At 50.7% G+C, this 14776-nt stretch overlaps 3 protein-coding genes across 5 annotated transcripts; 1 reads left to right on the forward strand and 2 right to left on the reverse strand.

Moving 5' to 3' along the window:
- Window positions 1-1365: 1365 nt before the first annotated feature.
- Window positions 1366-4297, reverse strand: LOC133019830 (early growth response protein 1-like). Of its 3 annotated transcripts, none has more exons than XM_061086400.1 (3): window positions 3903-4297; window positions 1961-3026; window positions 1366-1921 (listed from the first exon to the last, which is right to left on the reverse strand). In XM_061086400.1, exons 1-3 carry the CDS (start codon window positions 4024-4026, stop codon window positions 1720-1722), a joined length of 1392 nt encoding a protein of 463 aa, XP_060942383.1. In that variant the 5' UTR covers window positions 4027-4297; the 3' UTR covers window positions 1366-1719. The 3 variants fall into 3 exon arrangements, with proteins under 3 accessions (XP_060942383.1, XP_060942384.1, XP_060942382.1); XM_061086401.1 differs by having other exon boundaries at window positions 1366-1879; window positions 3903-4296; XM_061086399.1 differs by having other exon boundaries at window positions 1366-3026.
- A 3525-nt stretch (window positions 4298-7822) lies between these two features.
- hspb9l (heat shock protein, alpha-crystallin-related, b9-like) lies at window positions 7823-8467 on the forward strand. Its single transcript, XM_061086276.1, has one exon. The coding sequence runs from the start codon at window positions 7823-7825 to the stop codon at window positions 8465-8467; it is 645 nt and encodes a 214-aa protein (XP_060942259.1).
- A 3944-nt stretch (window positions 8468-12411) lies between these two features.
- fam53c (family with sequence similarity 53 member C) lies at window positions 12412-14636 on the reverse strand. The gene is made up of 3 exons (XM_061085997.1): window positions 14602-14636; window positions 13413-14422; window positions 12412-13247 (listed from the first exon to the last, which is right to left on the reverse strand). The coding sequence occupies exons 1-3, from the start codon at window positions 14606-14608 to the stop codon at window positions 12939-12941; spliced, it is 1326 nt and encodes a 441-aa protein (XP_060941980.1). The 5' UTR covers window positions 14609-14636; the 3' UTR covers window positions 12412-12938.
- Window positions 14637-14776: the final 140 nt, after the last annotated feature.

The following is a 14776-nucleotide window of genomic DNA, read 5'->3' on the forward strand; positions in this document are numbered from 1 at the left end:
ATTTAATATTAAAGTAAAATGAATCCAATACATAAACCTGGAAAGTCGAATATGCATAAAAGCCCGCGCAGGAGCCAGGAACCGTTTCCCACTCGTTCTCCATGGTAGTGCTGAGCCACTACAGATGTAATGCGCCTCCCGGCCACTGGGGAGCTTCAGATCCGTCTCTATTCCTTCCAATCCAGCGAGTGAAGAAGAACAAGCTACAGCAGATAACAGTAACTCCTCTACACGTGTGAGTGGTGTTCTCTAACAGAGGAGAGAGAGAGTTTGATAAAGGATGGGAAGATAAGCACGTCACGTTTCTTCTTCTGTGCTTTTCTGTTCCTGCTGCACCTGTTAGTTAGCGTCAGCTTCACTTAGCGACACCTCAAGGAAACTGCGATAAGTACGTGATGGAATACAAAGTAAATAGAGTCAACTCAGGAATGTGGCATCTGATTGGCTGACAAGACTGTGTAGTGTCTAACACACTACACAAAATCAAATGAACTACTCACTGAACTTTTCCTGTGTGTGTGTCTGTGTGTGTGTGTGTGTGTGTGTGTGTGTGTGTGTGTGTGTGTGTGTGTGTGAACGCTGCAGGAAAACTGACTAAAGACTAAATATGGTGTTTCCTGTCTGAGCAGTGGACTTCCTGATGCCCCTACAAGGAGCTTCCTGTTGGCCAGCCTCCTCTTAACTGGCAGGACGCCCAGACACAGTGTGTGTGTGTGTGTGTGTGTGTGTGTCTGTGTGTGTGTGTGTGTGTACTGTGACATAATAAGTCAACGGACAGGACTGGCAGGCCAGACTGGAGTGTGTGTTTGTGTGTGTGTGTGTGTCTGTGTGTGTGTGTGTGTGTGTTTCTCCTTCTATCTTTGTCACACCCTGCAGAGTGAAGACATTTGGTTTGGTCCACATCTGGTTTTAAGGTTCATGTGAGATAGACCTGTGTGTGTGTGTGTGTGTGTGTGTGTGTGTGTGTGTGTGTGTGTGTGTGTGTGTGTGTGTGTGTGTGTGTGTGTGTGTGTGTGTGTGTGTGTGTGTGTGTGTGTGTGTGTGTGTGTGTGTGTGTTTTGGAGGTTGTTGAGGGGGCCTATATTTTCAAACATTCACATTATGGGTATTTTTCATCCTCATAATGTAAAAATAAACATGAAGTTGTGGGTTCATTAAAACTCTTTCTCATGCAGACTGCACATTAAAAGCAACTTTTTGAACTTTTTATCTTGATTTTATCAGTTTCCTTGTGAGGTCAAATATTAAAATCAGTTTCATGTTTAGATTTCATATTTACCAGAATTAATTCAAACATCATCTGACTGATGAGACAGTTTGATGAAAACCATGTGACACATCAAAGCTCCAGAAACAAACAGCGGCTGATTCAGACGTTTTATTCTCGTAGAAACAGTAGAAACATGTTCAGTATATAACACTGACCTACTGACCTATTGACCTTCTGACCTACTCAGTAGGAACGACTTGTGCTCATGAAACAACACAACGTGGAAACTTCATTTACAAACACAATCACAGAGACACAAGTCTCTACTTCCTGCTCCAGAGTCTTTTGTGCTGAAGATTAAAGTTCGGTTCAGACTCTGCTGCACACGACCTTCGACCTTTGACCTCGTCAACACTGGACAAACACAAAAATAAAGTTTTTATGTGAAATGTGCTGTTCATGTTAAAGGTTCAGTCTGAGGTCAAAGGTCACGGCGGACTTCCGGTGTGTCAGCAGAGGACGGAGCTGTGGGGGGAGGGGAGCTCCGCCCGAGGACTCGCTGTCGGCGAGGAGCAGGAGGAGGCGTACAGGTGGGGGGGGGAGGGGGAGGGGAAGCAGAGGGAGGAGGGGAAGAGCGAGTTGGAGAGGGAGGGGGAGCAGGGCGAGGAGGTGAAGAGCGAGTTGGAGAGGGAGGGGGAGCAGGGCGAGGAGGTGAAGGAGGAGTGAGGGGAGGAGCTGTGAGGGGAGGAGGTGAAGGAGGAGTGAGGGGAGGAGCTGTGAGGGGAGGAGCTGTAATGGGAGGAGCTGTGAGGGGAGGAGCTGTGAGGGGAGGAGGTGAAGGAGGAGTGAGGGGAGGAGGTGAAGGAGGAGTGAGGGGAGGAGGTGAAGGAGGAGTGAGGGGAGGAGTAGGCGGGTGGTGTGGTGACGGGCAGGGCGGCAGAGGAGGCGGAGCTCCTGTCACTCTTGCGCTCGTGCTGCCTCTGGTGGACCTTGGCGTGCCGCTTGCGCTCGTCGCTGCGGGCGAACCTGCGTCCGCACTCGCTGCAGCCGAACGGCTTCTCTCCCGTGTGCGTGCGGATGTGCGTGGTCAGGTGGTCGCTGCGGCTGAAGCTGCGCATGCAGATGCGGCACTGGAACGGCTTCTGACCCGTGTGCACGCGCACGTGACGCGTCAGCTCGTCGGAGCGGGAGAAGCGGCGCTCGCAGCCGGCGGCCGGGCAGGCGTACGGGCGCTCGTGGGGCGGAGTCTTGCACTGCCTGCCCACAGGGGACTTCCTGGTTCGACCTGACTTGGGGAGCTGGTGGGCGGAGCCACGAGGTTGGGTCTGGATCTGCGAGCTGAAGGCTGTGATGGTGGACAGCGGCGTGAGCTTCTGGTCCCGGGTCAGACCGGCGTCCTGCACCTGCACCGCCAGGGGGGGCGGCTCCGGCCTGGAGGCGGGGTAGGCAGGGGGGGGGCCATGTGGCCGGAAGCTCTGGGGGCTCTGCTGAGAGTCAGTGGGGGGGGGGAGGAGGTCGGCGACGGCGGGAGAGGAGTACGGCGGCGTGGAGAAGACCGACGCCACGTCAGCGGAGACACAGCTGAAGCTCTGCTGGGACCAGGAGGATGATGTCACTGGTGATGTCACTGATGATGTCACTGACGATGAAGGGGGAGGAGCTGCCATGCTGACCAACCCCGTGAACAGGCTGAGCAGAGGCTCCGCCCACAGGGCACTGCCACCGCCGGAGGGTTCGAAGGTGAAACGACCAGTGTAGGCCAGAGGGGGGGCGCGGGGGGTGATGGGGGGGAAGTCCGGGAAGTCCAGCAGAGAATCTGAGAGAAGAAGAAGAGGAGGTCAGGAAACAGGAAGTAGACACACCTGAGGGGTGGAGCTAGTCCGCTGACTGCTAGCATCATCAGTCCTTCGTTTATTATTAACAACAATAATAAATAATAAAGATTATCATTATTAACAGCTACAGTCATGAATTTAATATTATTGATGTTACATTCATTATTATTATTTAACATAATACCCCCCCCCCCTCTCTCTCTCCTCTTTCTTTCCTCTAACCCACTCTCTCTCTCCCAGCTCCTCTCTCCCTCTCTCTCTCCTCTAACCCACTCTCCCTCCACTTGCTCTCCTCTCTCCCTCTCTCCTTCCTCTCACCCACTCTCTCTCTCTCTCTCCCCTCTCTCTTTCCTCTAACCCACTCTCTCCTCTCTCTCTCCCAGCTCCTCTCTCCCGCTCTCCTTCCTTTCACCCACTCTCTCCTCTCTCCCTCTCTCCTTCCTCTCACCCACTCTCTCCTTCCTCTCACCCACTCTCTCCCTCTCTTTCCTCTCACCCACTCTCTTCTTCCTTTCACCCACTCTCTCCTCTCTCCCTCTCTCCTTCCTCTCACCCACTCTCTCTTCCAGCTCCTCTCTCTCCCTCCTCTCACCCACTCTCTCCCCTCTCTCTTCCAGCTCCTCTCTCTCCTTCCTTTCACCCACTCTCTCCCCTCTCTCTTCCAGCTCCTCTCTCTCCTTCCTCTCACCCACTCTCTCCCCTCTCTCTCCCAGCTCCTCTCTCTCCTCTCACCCACTCTCTCCCCTCTCTCTTCCAGCTCCTCTCTCCTTCCTTTCACCCACTCTCTCCTCTCTCCCTCTCTCCTTCCTCTCACCCACTCTCTCCTCCCTCTCCCCCCCCCCTCTCCCTCTCCTCACCTCCGTACTCCCCGGCTGCCTCCCTCAGCAGTGCGTGCAGCTCCTCCAGCGGCTCGGCGCTGTGCATGTAGGAGGAGGAGGAGGAGGAGGAGGTGCGAGGCAGCTCCGCTCGGGTCGCTGCCATCTCTGCTCCTGGAGGACCGGGTCGGGCCGGGGGTCTCGGGGGTCTCGGGGGGGGGGGGCTCGGCTGGAGGCTCCGGGTCCCGCTGGAGAAGCGCTGGATGTTTAGTGCAGGACGCGGAGCTGCGGAATCCCAGCGGCCAGTGAACGTGTCATGTTGTGACACTCTGTGAATGAAGCTCGACTTTTATAGACACTCCTGCGTGACGTATGCTCCCGAATATGACGCGAGGGAAGCCCATATTTGGACCGAGTGGTGAGCGTGCACGCCGGTCTGAACCCGGAAGCTGCTCCGCTCCCTGCGCCTCCTGCTGCAGCTGCGGTCCGGGATCGACCCGGCGCCGCGGCCGCGGTCTGTCCGCTGGACCCCCGGACCCCCGGACCACCGGACCACCGGACCCCCGGACCACCGGACCACCGGACCACCGGACCCCCGGAACACCGGAGCACAGACAGCTGCCATGACCGGAAGCCCCGGGCTCGCGTCACGGCTCCGCTCAGCTGTTATAGGCGCTACGCCACATGGCCAGTTTCCAGCTACGTCATCACTTCCTCGAGCCTTATTTGGGTGTTTTCCTGTCGGACTGCCGGTGCGGGCCCCGCCCTGCAGGTCAACCTCTGCAGCTGGAAACATCTGTCCCCAGTTACTGAATGTCCTCTACGTTACAGTTTGAATTAGTTTTATTAAACTAGTCCTAGTTTGTGGTTAGACGATAATGTTAAAACACAACAAGTGTTTCTATTGGTCAACAACAACCAGTGCAGCTGCTTCACTTCCTGGTTCCCATGAACCTCACATACTTTCATTCTCTGATCCTTCAAGTAGCTTCATCCTGAGAAATAAACGTTTATTAGATTATTAGATTCACCTTGTGACAGCCCCCCCCCCCCCCTCTCTGGGACTCCGCCCACTGACCACAGTGACTCTACACCGTTGTGTGGTGCACACTCTCCTTAAAGGGACGGATAAGGGAAGTTTAAATCAACGTCTGGTTGGTTCAGTTGATCTCTAACTCACCCAGAACATCTCAATGTCTCCAGACTCATCCTGTCCCCAAAACACCAGATGACCTCAGTCAGCTTCCTGGAGACAGGTCCATGTGTGTGTCCTCAGAGTCAGAGAGACAGTGTGTGTCCTCAGAGACAGTGAGACAGTGTGTGTCCTCAGAGACAGTGTGTGTCCTCAGAGTCAGTGTGTGTCCTCAGAGACAGGGAGACAGTGTGTGTCCTCAGAGTCAGTGAGACAGTGTGTGTCCTCAGAGACAGTGAGACAGTGTGTGTCCTCAGAGACAGTGTGTGTCCTCAGAGACAGTGAGACAGTGTGTGTCCTCAGAGTCAGTGAGACAGTGTGTGTCCTCAGAGACAGTGTGTGTCCTCAGAGTTAGTGAGACAGTGTGTGTCCTCAGAGACAGTGAGAGTGTGTGTCCTCAGAGACAGTGAGACAGTGTGTGTCCTCAGAGACAGTGTGTGTCCTCAGAGACAGTGAGACAGTGTGTGTCCTCAGAGACAGTGAGACAGTGCGTGTCCTCAGAGACAGTGAGACAGTGTGTGTCCTCAGAGACAGTGTGTGTCCTCAGTCAGTGAGACAGTGTGTGTCCTCAGAGTCAGTGTGTGTCCTCAGAGACAGTGTGTGTCCTCAGAGACAGAGTGTGTCCTCAGAGACAGTGAGACAGTGTGTGTCCTCAGAGACAGTGAGACAGTGTGTGTCCTCAGGGACGGTGTGTGTCCTCAGAGACAGTGAGACAGTGTGTGTCCTCAGAGACAGTGAGACAGTGTGTGTCCTCAGAGACAGTGAGACAGTGTGTGTCCTCAGGGACGGTGTGTGTCCTCAGAGACAGTGAGACAGTGTGTGTCCTCAGAGACAGTGAGACAGTGTGTGTCCTCAGAGACAGTGAGACAGTGTGTGTCCTCAGGGACAGTGAGACAGTGTGTGTCCTCAGCAGTGATGCTGGTAACGCGTTACTTTAACCACACCCCTTTTTTCAGTAATGAGTAATCTAACGCGTTACTATTTCCAAACCAGTAATCAGATTAAAGTTACTCGTCCAAGTCACTGTGCGTTACTATTTTGTCTACTTTTTGTTACTTTTATTATCATCTTCCGTCACATCAACAACACTTCACTTCCTCATTGCCCCCCCCCGATCCCCAACACAAGCAGCCAATGAGGGCCTGATATTCCCAACAACCCCATCCTATTGGTCCAAACAGTCACATGTCCCACCCCGACCCCTTCACTGACCCTCAGGATATCGGAACGCTCCTTCAACACAGTGTTTTACTGAACATACGTCAAATCCAAACATAAACATAAACCCAGTCCGTTACAATCTTTTGATTTTCTTCTTGCGTCTCTGGGAGTGAAGTCATGAAGCCTATGAGACAATTAAGTTGAATCGCCCTCGTTTAATTTAACATAATAAACAAGATCCTACTACTGTCACTGCTGCCTCACAGAACAGCTGTTTGTAAAACCACTCCTTGCTTCTCTAATGCTGTGAACAACAGGTACAATGTTCATAAAACATGTTGAAAAGAATTTAATAGTTACATTTATAAACAATGTAGATCATAAGTAGAAAGTTTTTCCATTACAGTGTTAACAGTTAAATATGTCAGGTGAAGAAAGACTGTCTCTATTTTATTTTAGAAAAACAAGTATTTTACAGGAAATAGTTTTTAAGTTCAACTTAAAATGTCAGAAAATACATTATACGTTGTTGTTGTGAACGTTACTGTTAAAAATGCTCTTCTAATAAAGTGAGTGTTGGCAAAACCGGTTGTGATTTTTATCTTGAGGCGGCGGGGGTGTTGTCAGCAGCTGCTGAATGTAACTAATAAAGTAACTTGTAATCTAACTTAGTTACTTTTAAAATCAAGTAATCTGTAAAGTAACTAGTTACTTTTTCAAAGTAACTGTGGCAACACTGGTCCTCAGTCAGTGAGACAGTGTGTGTCCTCTGAGTCAGTGTGTGTCCTCAGAGACAGTGTGTGTCCTCAGAGTCAGTGAGTGTCCTCAGATACAGTGTGTGTCCTCAGAGACAGTGTGTGTGTCCTCAGAGACAGTGTGTGTGTGTGTGTCCTCAGAGACAGTGTGTGTGTGTCCTCAGAGACAGTGTGTGTGTCCTCAGAGACAGTGTGTGTGTGTGTGTCCTCAGAGACAGTGTGTGTGTCCTCAGAGACAGTGTGTGTGTCCTCAGAGACAGTCGTTTCTCTTCAAGCTGGTTCTTCCCTTCACGTCTTTTTAATAAATCTCATAGAACAGTTTGATTTTCCTTGTGAGACATGAGGCTCTGCTGTCAGTCAAACGTCCATGTCTGTGATTGGTCAAACACAGTAAACCCCGCCCCTTACATGTACATGCGCTCAGATCATGATGAAGAAAACCTGAGTTAACTGAACCAGTTGATCACCAGAGTCATGTGACCTCTGACCTCTGACCCTGGTTGTTACTGGATGTGTTGAGGTCACTTTGTGCTTCAGGTTCATTTTGTTTCTCCAACAACAGACGTGTGTGTTCACTGCTTTATAAAGAGCATGACACCGTCCTGCAGCCGAAATAGAACAAAGCTGAGATGTGTTGGCATGTGGCAGCAGGCTGCAGGAATACCAGCTGCATTTAGACTGGGAACACACACACACACACACACACTTACACACACACACACACACACACACACAGACAGACAGACACACACACACACACACACACAGTGTATATAAGCAGCAGAGCAGCAGGACATCACACAGACAAACAGACTCAGACCGAAGCAGCAGATCTGAAACCAGGAGATCCTCAGATGTTGTGTCCCGGTGTCCTCCAGCCGTCCCCCGGCCCCATGAGGTCCTTCCTGGACCTGCACTGGCCCGTCCGCAGCCTGTGGCCCGAGACCCGGCCGCTGCTCTACCACATGGAGCAGGAGATGCTCCGCCACATGCAGGAGGTGCAGCAGAGCATGGAGCACATGGAGAGGATCCACCAGCAGATCTTCCAGCAGATCGACAGCAGCTCCGGCTCTCAGGGCGTCTTCCTGCCCATCGGCTTCCAGGACCTGGGGCGGGACGGAGGCCGCTTCGCCCTCAGCCTGGACACCACGGAGTTCCGGCCCGAGGAGCTGTCGGTCCAGCAGGTGGGCCGGAAGCTGAGGGTGAGCGGGAGGACGGAGAAGCAGCAGGAGGACGGGAGGGGCTCCTCCTCCTTCCGGTGCCAGGAGTTCCGTCAGGAGTTCCACCTGCCGGACGGCGTGGAGCCGCAGGAGGTCAGCTGCTCCCTGGCAGGAGGCCGGCTGCAGATCCAGGCTCCCAGGGGGCGGGGCCTGAGCGACGGGAAGGAGAGGGTGGTCCCCATCACTGTCACCTCGGCCCCGGCTGTTACCTGCCCCCCCAGCGAGGGTCCGGGGGGGGGCAGCTCGTCCTCAGAGACCAGCACCACAGAGACTAACTGAAGCTCACGTCCAGAAAATATTCCTTCAACATTTATTATAACTTCATGACTCATTGAGGTATCTCATGTATGGTGTTAAACTTACCAGAGATCAGAGTGAACCATCTTGTTTGTGAATCATATCTTTGATAGATAAGGGAACGTGATTCTTTTCTTGCCCTTTGATTTTGAAAATGTATCTGTTTATATAATAAACTTTATTTTTGGTTTATTTCCGTTTCACGTGTCCGGAGATGAAGTGATGACGTCTTGTTGAACAGCTAGCGCTAATGCTAGCTTCATGGTAGCTAGCTGCAGGGGGAAAAATTAAATGAACTCTCCTGTATGAAGTTGATTTAGAAGTATTTGTTGATAACATATTTATCTCCAGCACAAAGATTTATTAATAGAAATCTGTTCAACCAATCCTGAGTCAGTGTCATCTGTCAATCATCACGTCTCAGCCTGTTTTTATATCATCAAACTTCTGATTCAAACCAAACTGATCACAAACTGTGAGATGAGTCACTTTCTCAACAACGTGCCACGCTGGCCTCGGCCAGCAGGGGGCGCTGCAGGGGCTGTAACCACAAGACAAGGCAGCAGCGTCCAATCCTGTGGTTGCATATTGGTGGTGGGCGGGGTCACGGCTTCCATTGTATAAAGATTAAGATCTGGACATTAGACATGAACTCATGAAGAAGGACAGGACGCCAGTTTCTTCTTTCTTTGTAAAATAATTCTCATTAAACTTAATTTATTCACAAACTGCTTTTCAAATTGCCATATTGTTTTTTCCTTTTAATCACATACAATAAAAAACATTTCTAAAAGACGAGAGATGTCCGAGTCTCTGCGCTAACTTTGTACACGACCGCTCATCCTCCTCCTGAAGCTTTTCATTTTTTCTCCTAAACACGATGTGTTCTTCATCATCATCATCATCATCATCACGACATCTCGCCGCGCTCAGATTAGAAATATTAAGAAAAAACAGCAGATAACCAACAGAAGGACTAAAAATTGAACAGCTACAGTACACGTTTCCATTTCTTCTCCGTTAGTTTTGTCTTTACCTTTTTTTCTTTTGAACATTTTGATTTACAGAATAGTAGAATATGTTCAGTTAAGGCGTATGCTGGGTGTCATGGACTGATGGGGGGGGGGCAGTGTGTGATCTCTGTCATAGGCCACATGTGGGGACAGGTTTCAGTTGAGTTAAACCTCCAGGAAATTAATGCAAGTCTGGGTCCCCAAAGGTGCCCTATGACAACATGTGTGTATGTGTTTTGCGGGGACATTTCTTCTCAAATTTAGTTTTTTATTTCTGATTCTAATATAAATCTGAGCAAATTAATCCTTAAGTTCTTTAAAAACAAGTTTGTCACACAGACAAGCTCCGCCCTGTTTATCTCACGTGAACAATCCAAACTTTAACCACGTTTTCTCTTCAAAATAAACTTCTGAAAATTTAACAGTTACGTCGCCAAAATAAAAAGATGATAATCCATCACAGTCACATTTACATTATTTGAGTTATTTTTGGCCAAACACATGTTGCAGTATTTTTGGTGCGTTCAGGGACAATTTGAAATCTGAATTCTACGACACTTGAAGTTTTTTATAATGTTCCTGTGTGTGATGGGGACATGGTGTTTGTTTCTGTGTGTAATGGGGACATTGTATCTAAACGTGTGTAATGGGGACATCATGTTAATAATAACAACAATCTGTGTGTCACTGGGACACTCAGTCAGTTTGTGTGTCCCTGGGACACTCAGTCAGTTTGTGTGTCCCTGGGACACTCAGTCAGTTTGTGTGTACCTGGGACACTCAGTCAGTTTGTGTGTCACTGAGACACAGAGTCAGTTTGTGTGTCACTGAGACAGTCAGTCAGTTTGTGTGTCCCTCGGACACAGAGTCAGTTTGTGTGTCACTGAGACACTCAGTCAGTTTGTGTGTCCCTGGGACACTCAGTCAGTTTGTGTGTCACTGAGACACTCAGTCAGTTTGTGTGTCCCTGGAACACTCAGTCAGTTTGTGTGTCACTGGGACACTCAGTCAGTTTGTGTGTCACTGAGACACTCAGTCAGTTTGTGTGTCCCTGGAACACTCAGTCAGTTTGTGTGTCCCTGGGACACAGAGTCAGTTTGTGTGTCACTGAGACAGTCAGTTTGTGTGTGTCACTGGGACATAGTCAGTTTGTGTGTCACTGAGACACTCAGTCAGTTTGTGTGTCACTGAGACACTCAGTCAGTTTGTGTGTCCCTGGGACATAGAGTCAGTGTGTGTGTGCTACAGCGGCTGTGTGTACATGTGTTTTGTAATGTTCCTGTTGATTGTCTTCTGGAGTAAAGTTTGTCTCTGAATATTTTTTTGCACCACATGATAAAAACACTAACGTACAAAAACAAAAACACAACCTCCAAACAGCAACTGTGATGGACTATCTGAACGCAGGTGAGGACATGAAAAGGACGTTTGGAAGAAAGGAAATGAATCTGATCTGATCAGCAGGAATGTGAAGAATCTCAAACATGTAGAAGAAGAAGCCACGTTGTCCTTCACGCAGCCGTCACAGCACCAACGCAGGAAACATCTTCAAAACCTTCAACGTGTAGTATTTGTTCTCTTGTAAAAATCGGAGCAAAAATTTAAATCACACAACTTTCATCTGTTTCCAGTCACAATCACACACAGAGGTTCTGTGAATCCTCAGCCTCCAGATTAAATCCAGATTAAGAAAGTGGTAACGTTTCTCTGATCAGACTCTGAAGGAACTCGTCTTCACTTTAACACAGTTTATCAATAAAACAAATAAAAGTTTGTTTACGTTTCTCAAATTAAGATATCAATTATTTTCTGATATTCACAATGAAGCCTTATTAGACCACCACAGCAAAGGTTGAGCCTTTGTTTGAGGAGATGTGATCTGAACTGAAATGGTTTCATTACTTGCAGCTTAAGAAAAATATATTTTTTTAAATCACCTTATCGACAGTTTTATGTCAACAAAACAAATCCTCATTTCCATGCAACAGAGGTTTTAAGATGCGTGCAACAGTTTGCATTTCCTTAATGTTTCTGGATATTTAGTTGGAATTTGGTTTAAACTTTAACATGTGACTGCGGAGCATCAATGACAATCTGGATTTAATCTGGACACAAGTCACATGACCACACACACACACACACACGCACACACACACACACACAGTGGGTATTTGTAGTGAGTGGGAATGTGAGAACACTCAGGTGAACAACAGCATCAGTGGCTGCCTGCCCTCAGTGAACCTGATGTGATGACGCTGCCACGCACCAGCTCACCTGAACGCATCACTACGCCAAGGTCACATGACTGAGACATGCGGAGGTTTTAACAGAGTAAATAAAGTTAAAGATTAAAATGATGATCAACATGTTTTATTTAGTTTTGAGTCCAAACTGATGATAGATTATATTTGACTGTTGAATCAGAATCACTGATTAATAACTGATCAGCTTCACTTGTGTGTGAATCAATATTCATCTTCGAGGCTCATGTTTTATTTTCTCCTGTTTATTTCATGGAGCTGCTTTTCTTTCTCTTATTTGTTAGAGAAGTTCTGTATAAAAAGTTAATATTTATAATCACTGTCAAATCTGTGTCGACTGAGCTCAGCCAATCAGACGCTTGAAGCCTCATTTCAACTCTTCTTTGTTCTTCACCCTCATAAGTTTTAAAAGAGAAGTGATCATATTTTATTCTGAATTCACAGTTTTTCTGCTGCTGAAATAATTTATTAGTGTTTGTATTTTAGTTTAAATGAAACCAGTCAACATGAGAAGTTATAAACATGAAGAACATTCATCAACCTTTGCTCTGGTTTATCATTTTCTTTCTTTGTTGTGGAAAAAGTCATTAATTAAAATTTAATGACTAAACGGGAACTGAACAAAACAAAATTGAAACTAAAATGTGTTTTTTTCGTGTGGATTTGAAATTAAATTAATGTATTTAAATGTATTCTTAAATTGTTTGTGATTTGAACTGACCCTTTCCATCCTGACCATGTCTCGGTCTGTGGTGCGTTGAGGTAGCGGCGGCGTGTCGGGCTGGCGGCGCGGGGGCGGAGCCTCATCAGACTAACGTGTTCTCAGCTGCTCTGTGCTGGAAGACACCTGGACGCCAGGAGGCGGAGCCGCTGAGGGACACCTGACAGTCTGAGTAGCAGACTGGACTCAGAGTGTGGAGCTCCGCCTCTCACTTCCTGGTTCTCCAGTTCAAACAGCCGAGGGTTCACAAGCGGCGGCGTCACATCATCACTGTCGTCAGCTTCCTTCACCTCAGCTCATCCAATGAGAGGCGTTGTTCCTGAGAGCCTTGCTGATTGGTGGCAAGGAGGCGGAGTGTTGAGATGAGGGTCGTCCGGGAAGGGGCTCGGGGGTTCGGATCCTTTTCAAAATAAAACTAAAGAAGTGAAACAGAGAACAGCCTTCCATTTACAAAGACGTCAGTTTTCTTCTATTAAGTTCAAGTCGAGTTCTGTACAATCCCTCTCGAACACCGCCTGCTTGGCCGCTTCGCGCTCGCCGGCGTCCTCCCCCCCCCCGTCCTCCTCGTCCTCCTCCTCCTCTTCGTCCTCGCGGCACTCCTCCTCCTCGTCGCTCTCGCTCAGCGGCCCGATGCTGGTCCGGCCCAGGCACTCGGCCGGAGAGCAGGAGCGCCGGAAGTCGCCCATGAAGGAATCCATGTAGACGTCCCCCCCGCACGCCAGCCGGCCGCCGCCGCGCTCCAGACACGTCGGGTCGATGCTGCGGGTCTGCAGGGACGACAGGGGGGGGGGGTCATCAATAAGAGAAATGATTTAATTCAAATCAATCAGAACAAAGATATGAAATAAAACACAGATATTGAAACTGATCAGATGTTTGTGAATAATCACTCATATAGAGCCCCTCCCCCTGGTGGCGAGCGCCGGGCGTACCTGAGTCATCTTGGTGAAGTCGAGGACGGGCCGGGCGCACGGACGCTCGGGGTCGCGGCGCCGCTTCAGCCCCGGCTTCAGCAGCAGGAGGTCGCACGGCTGCGAGTGGCAGCGCGGCAGCGGCGGCGGGAGGCTGCGTCTCAGAGAGGACGGCGTGCTGCAGGCGGAGGAGGGCGACGCGGGCACCGGGCCCCCCCCAGCCGCCCCGACAGGCGCCGGGCCGCCTGGGGGGGGCGGCGCCGCCTGGCTCGGCACGGGAGGCGGAGGCAGGAAGGTGGAGGCGGCAGAGTCTCTGATGAGCACGGGGGAGAGAGAGAAACGCCTCTGAGGAGGGGGAGGCGGGTGGAGGGGAGAGGGGGAGGAGGAGCAGGAGGAGGGGGAGGGGAAGAAGCAGCAGCAGGCCCCGCCCCCTGCCGCCGCCTCACTAGCGTCCCAGGGGAAGCTCCAGGGCAGCGGCGAGTCCGGGGACAGCGCCAGGCTGAAGAAGGTGGGGCTGGAGGAGGAGTGCAGCGAGGAGTTCAGGGAGGAGCTTGGAGCCCGGAGAGGACAGACTCCACCCCCGGCTGCGCCCATAATCCCTCCTCCCATCCCTGCCCCCCCGCCCATGACTCCTCCCCCAGCTCCGCCGTGGCACTGCTGGCGACTGACGGGGGTCCAGACCCGCGAGGCGCTGGGCCTCCAGGTGTAGCGGCAGCGGGACAGGTCCTCCGGCACCGACAGCGAGCGGCAGTGGCGTTTGGGGGGGGGAGGAGGAGGGGGGGGGAGGCCAGGCGCAGGGGGCGGGGCTGGCGGCGCTGCTCCGGGGAGGGACAGCTCCGACGCCGAGGTGCTGGGCGCCAGAGGGCGGTGCTGCGGCGGCTGAGAGGCGGACCTGTCCAGGGGGTCGCCCCCCCCCTCCTGCAGGTGGGCATCGGGCGCCAGCGGCACCGGGCCGGGGGGGAAACTAGAGCTCAGCAACCCCCCCTGCAGGCCGGACTTAGAGGGAGGGCAGAGCTGCCAGTAGCTGCTCTCTGAGGTCACACACACACACACACACACACACACACACACACACACACACACACACACACACACACACACACACACACACACACACACACACACACACACACACACACTTTGTGATCAGTGATGTCATCATTGTGTTATTATATTGTTATTTTGATAAGTCTTGTTTGTTGTGACTCACCAGGCATCAAGCCATGAGGGGGGCAGCACTCAGCGAGGGGGTGGGGGGGGTCCAGCAGGGACTGAGAGAGAGAGAGAGAGAGAGAGACAGAGAGAGAGAGAGAGAGAGAGAGAGAGAGAGAGAGAGAGAGAGAGAGAGAGAGAGAGAGAGAGAGAGAGAGAGAGAGAGAGAGGGA

The sequence above is a fragment of the Limanda limanda genome, chromosome 14 (genome assembly GCF_963576545.1).
Source record: "Limanda limanda chromosome 14, fLimLim1.1, whole genome shotgun sequence".
Taxonomy (NCBI): Eukaryota; Metazoa; Chordata; class Actinopteri; order Pleuronectiformes; family Pleuronectidae; genus Limanda; species Limanda limanda.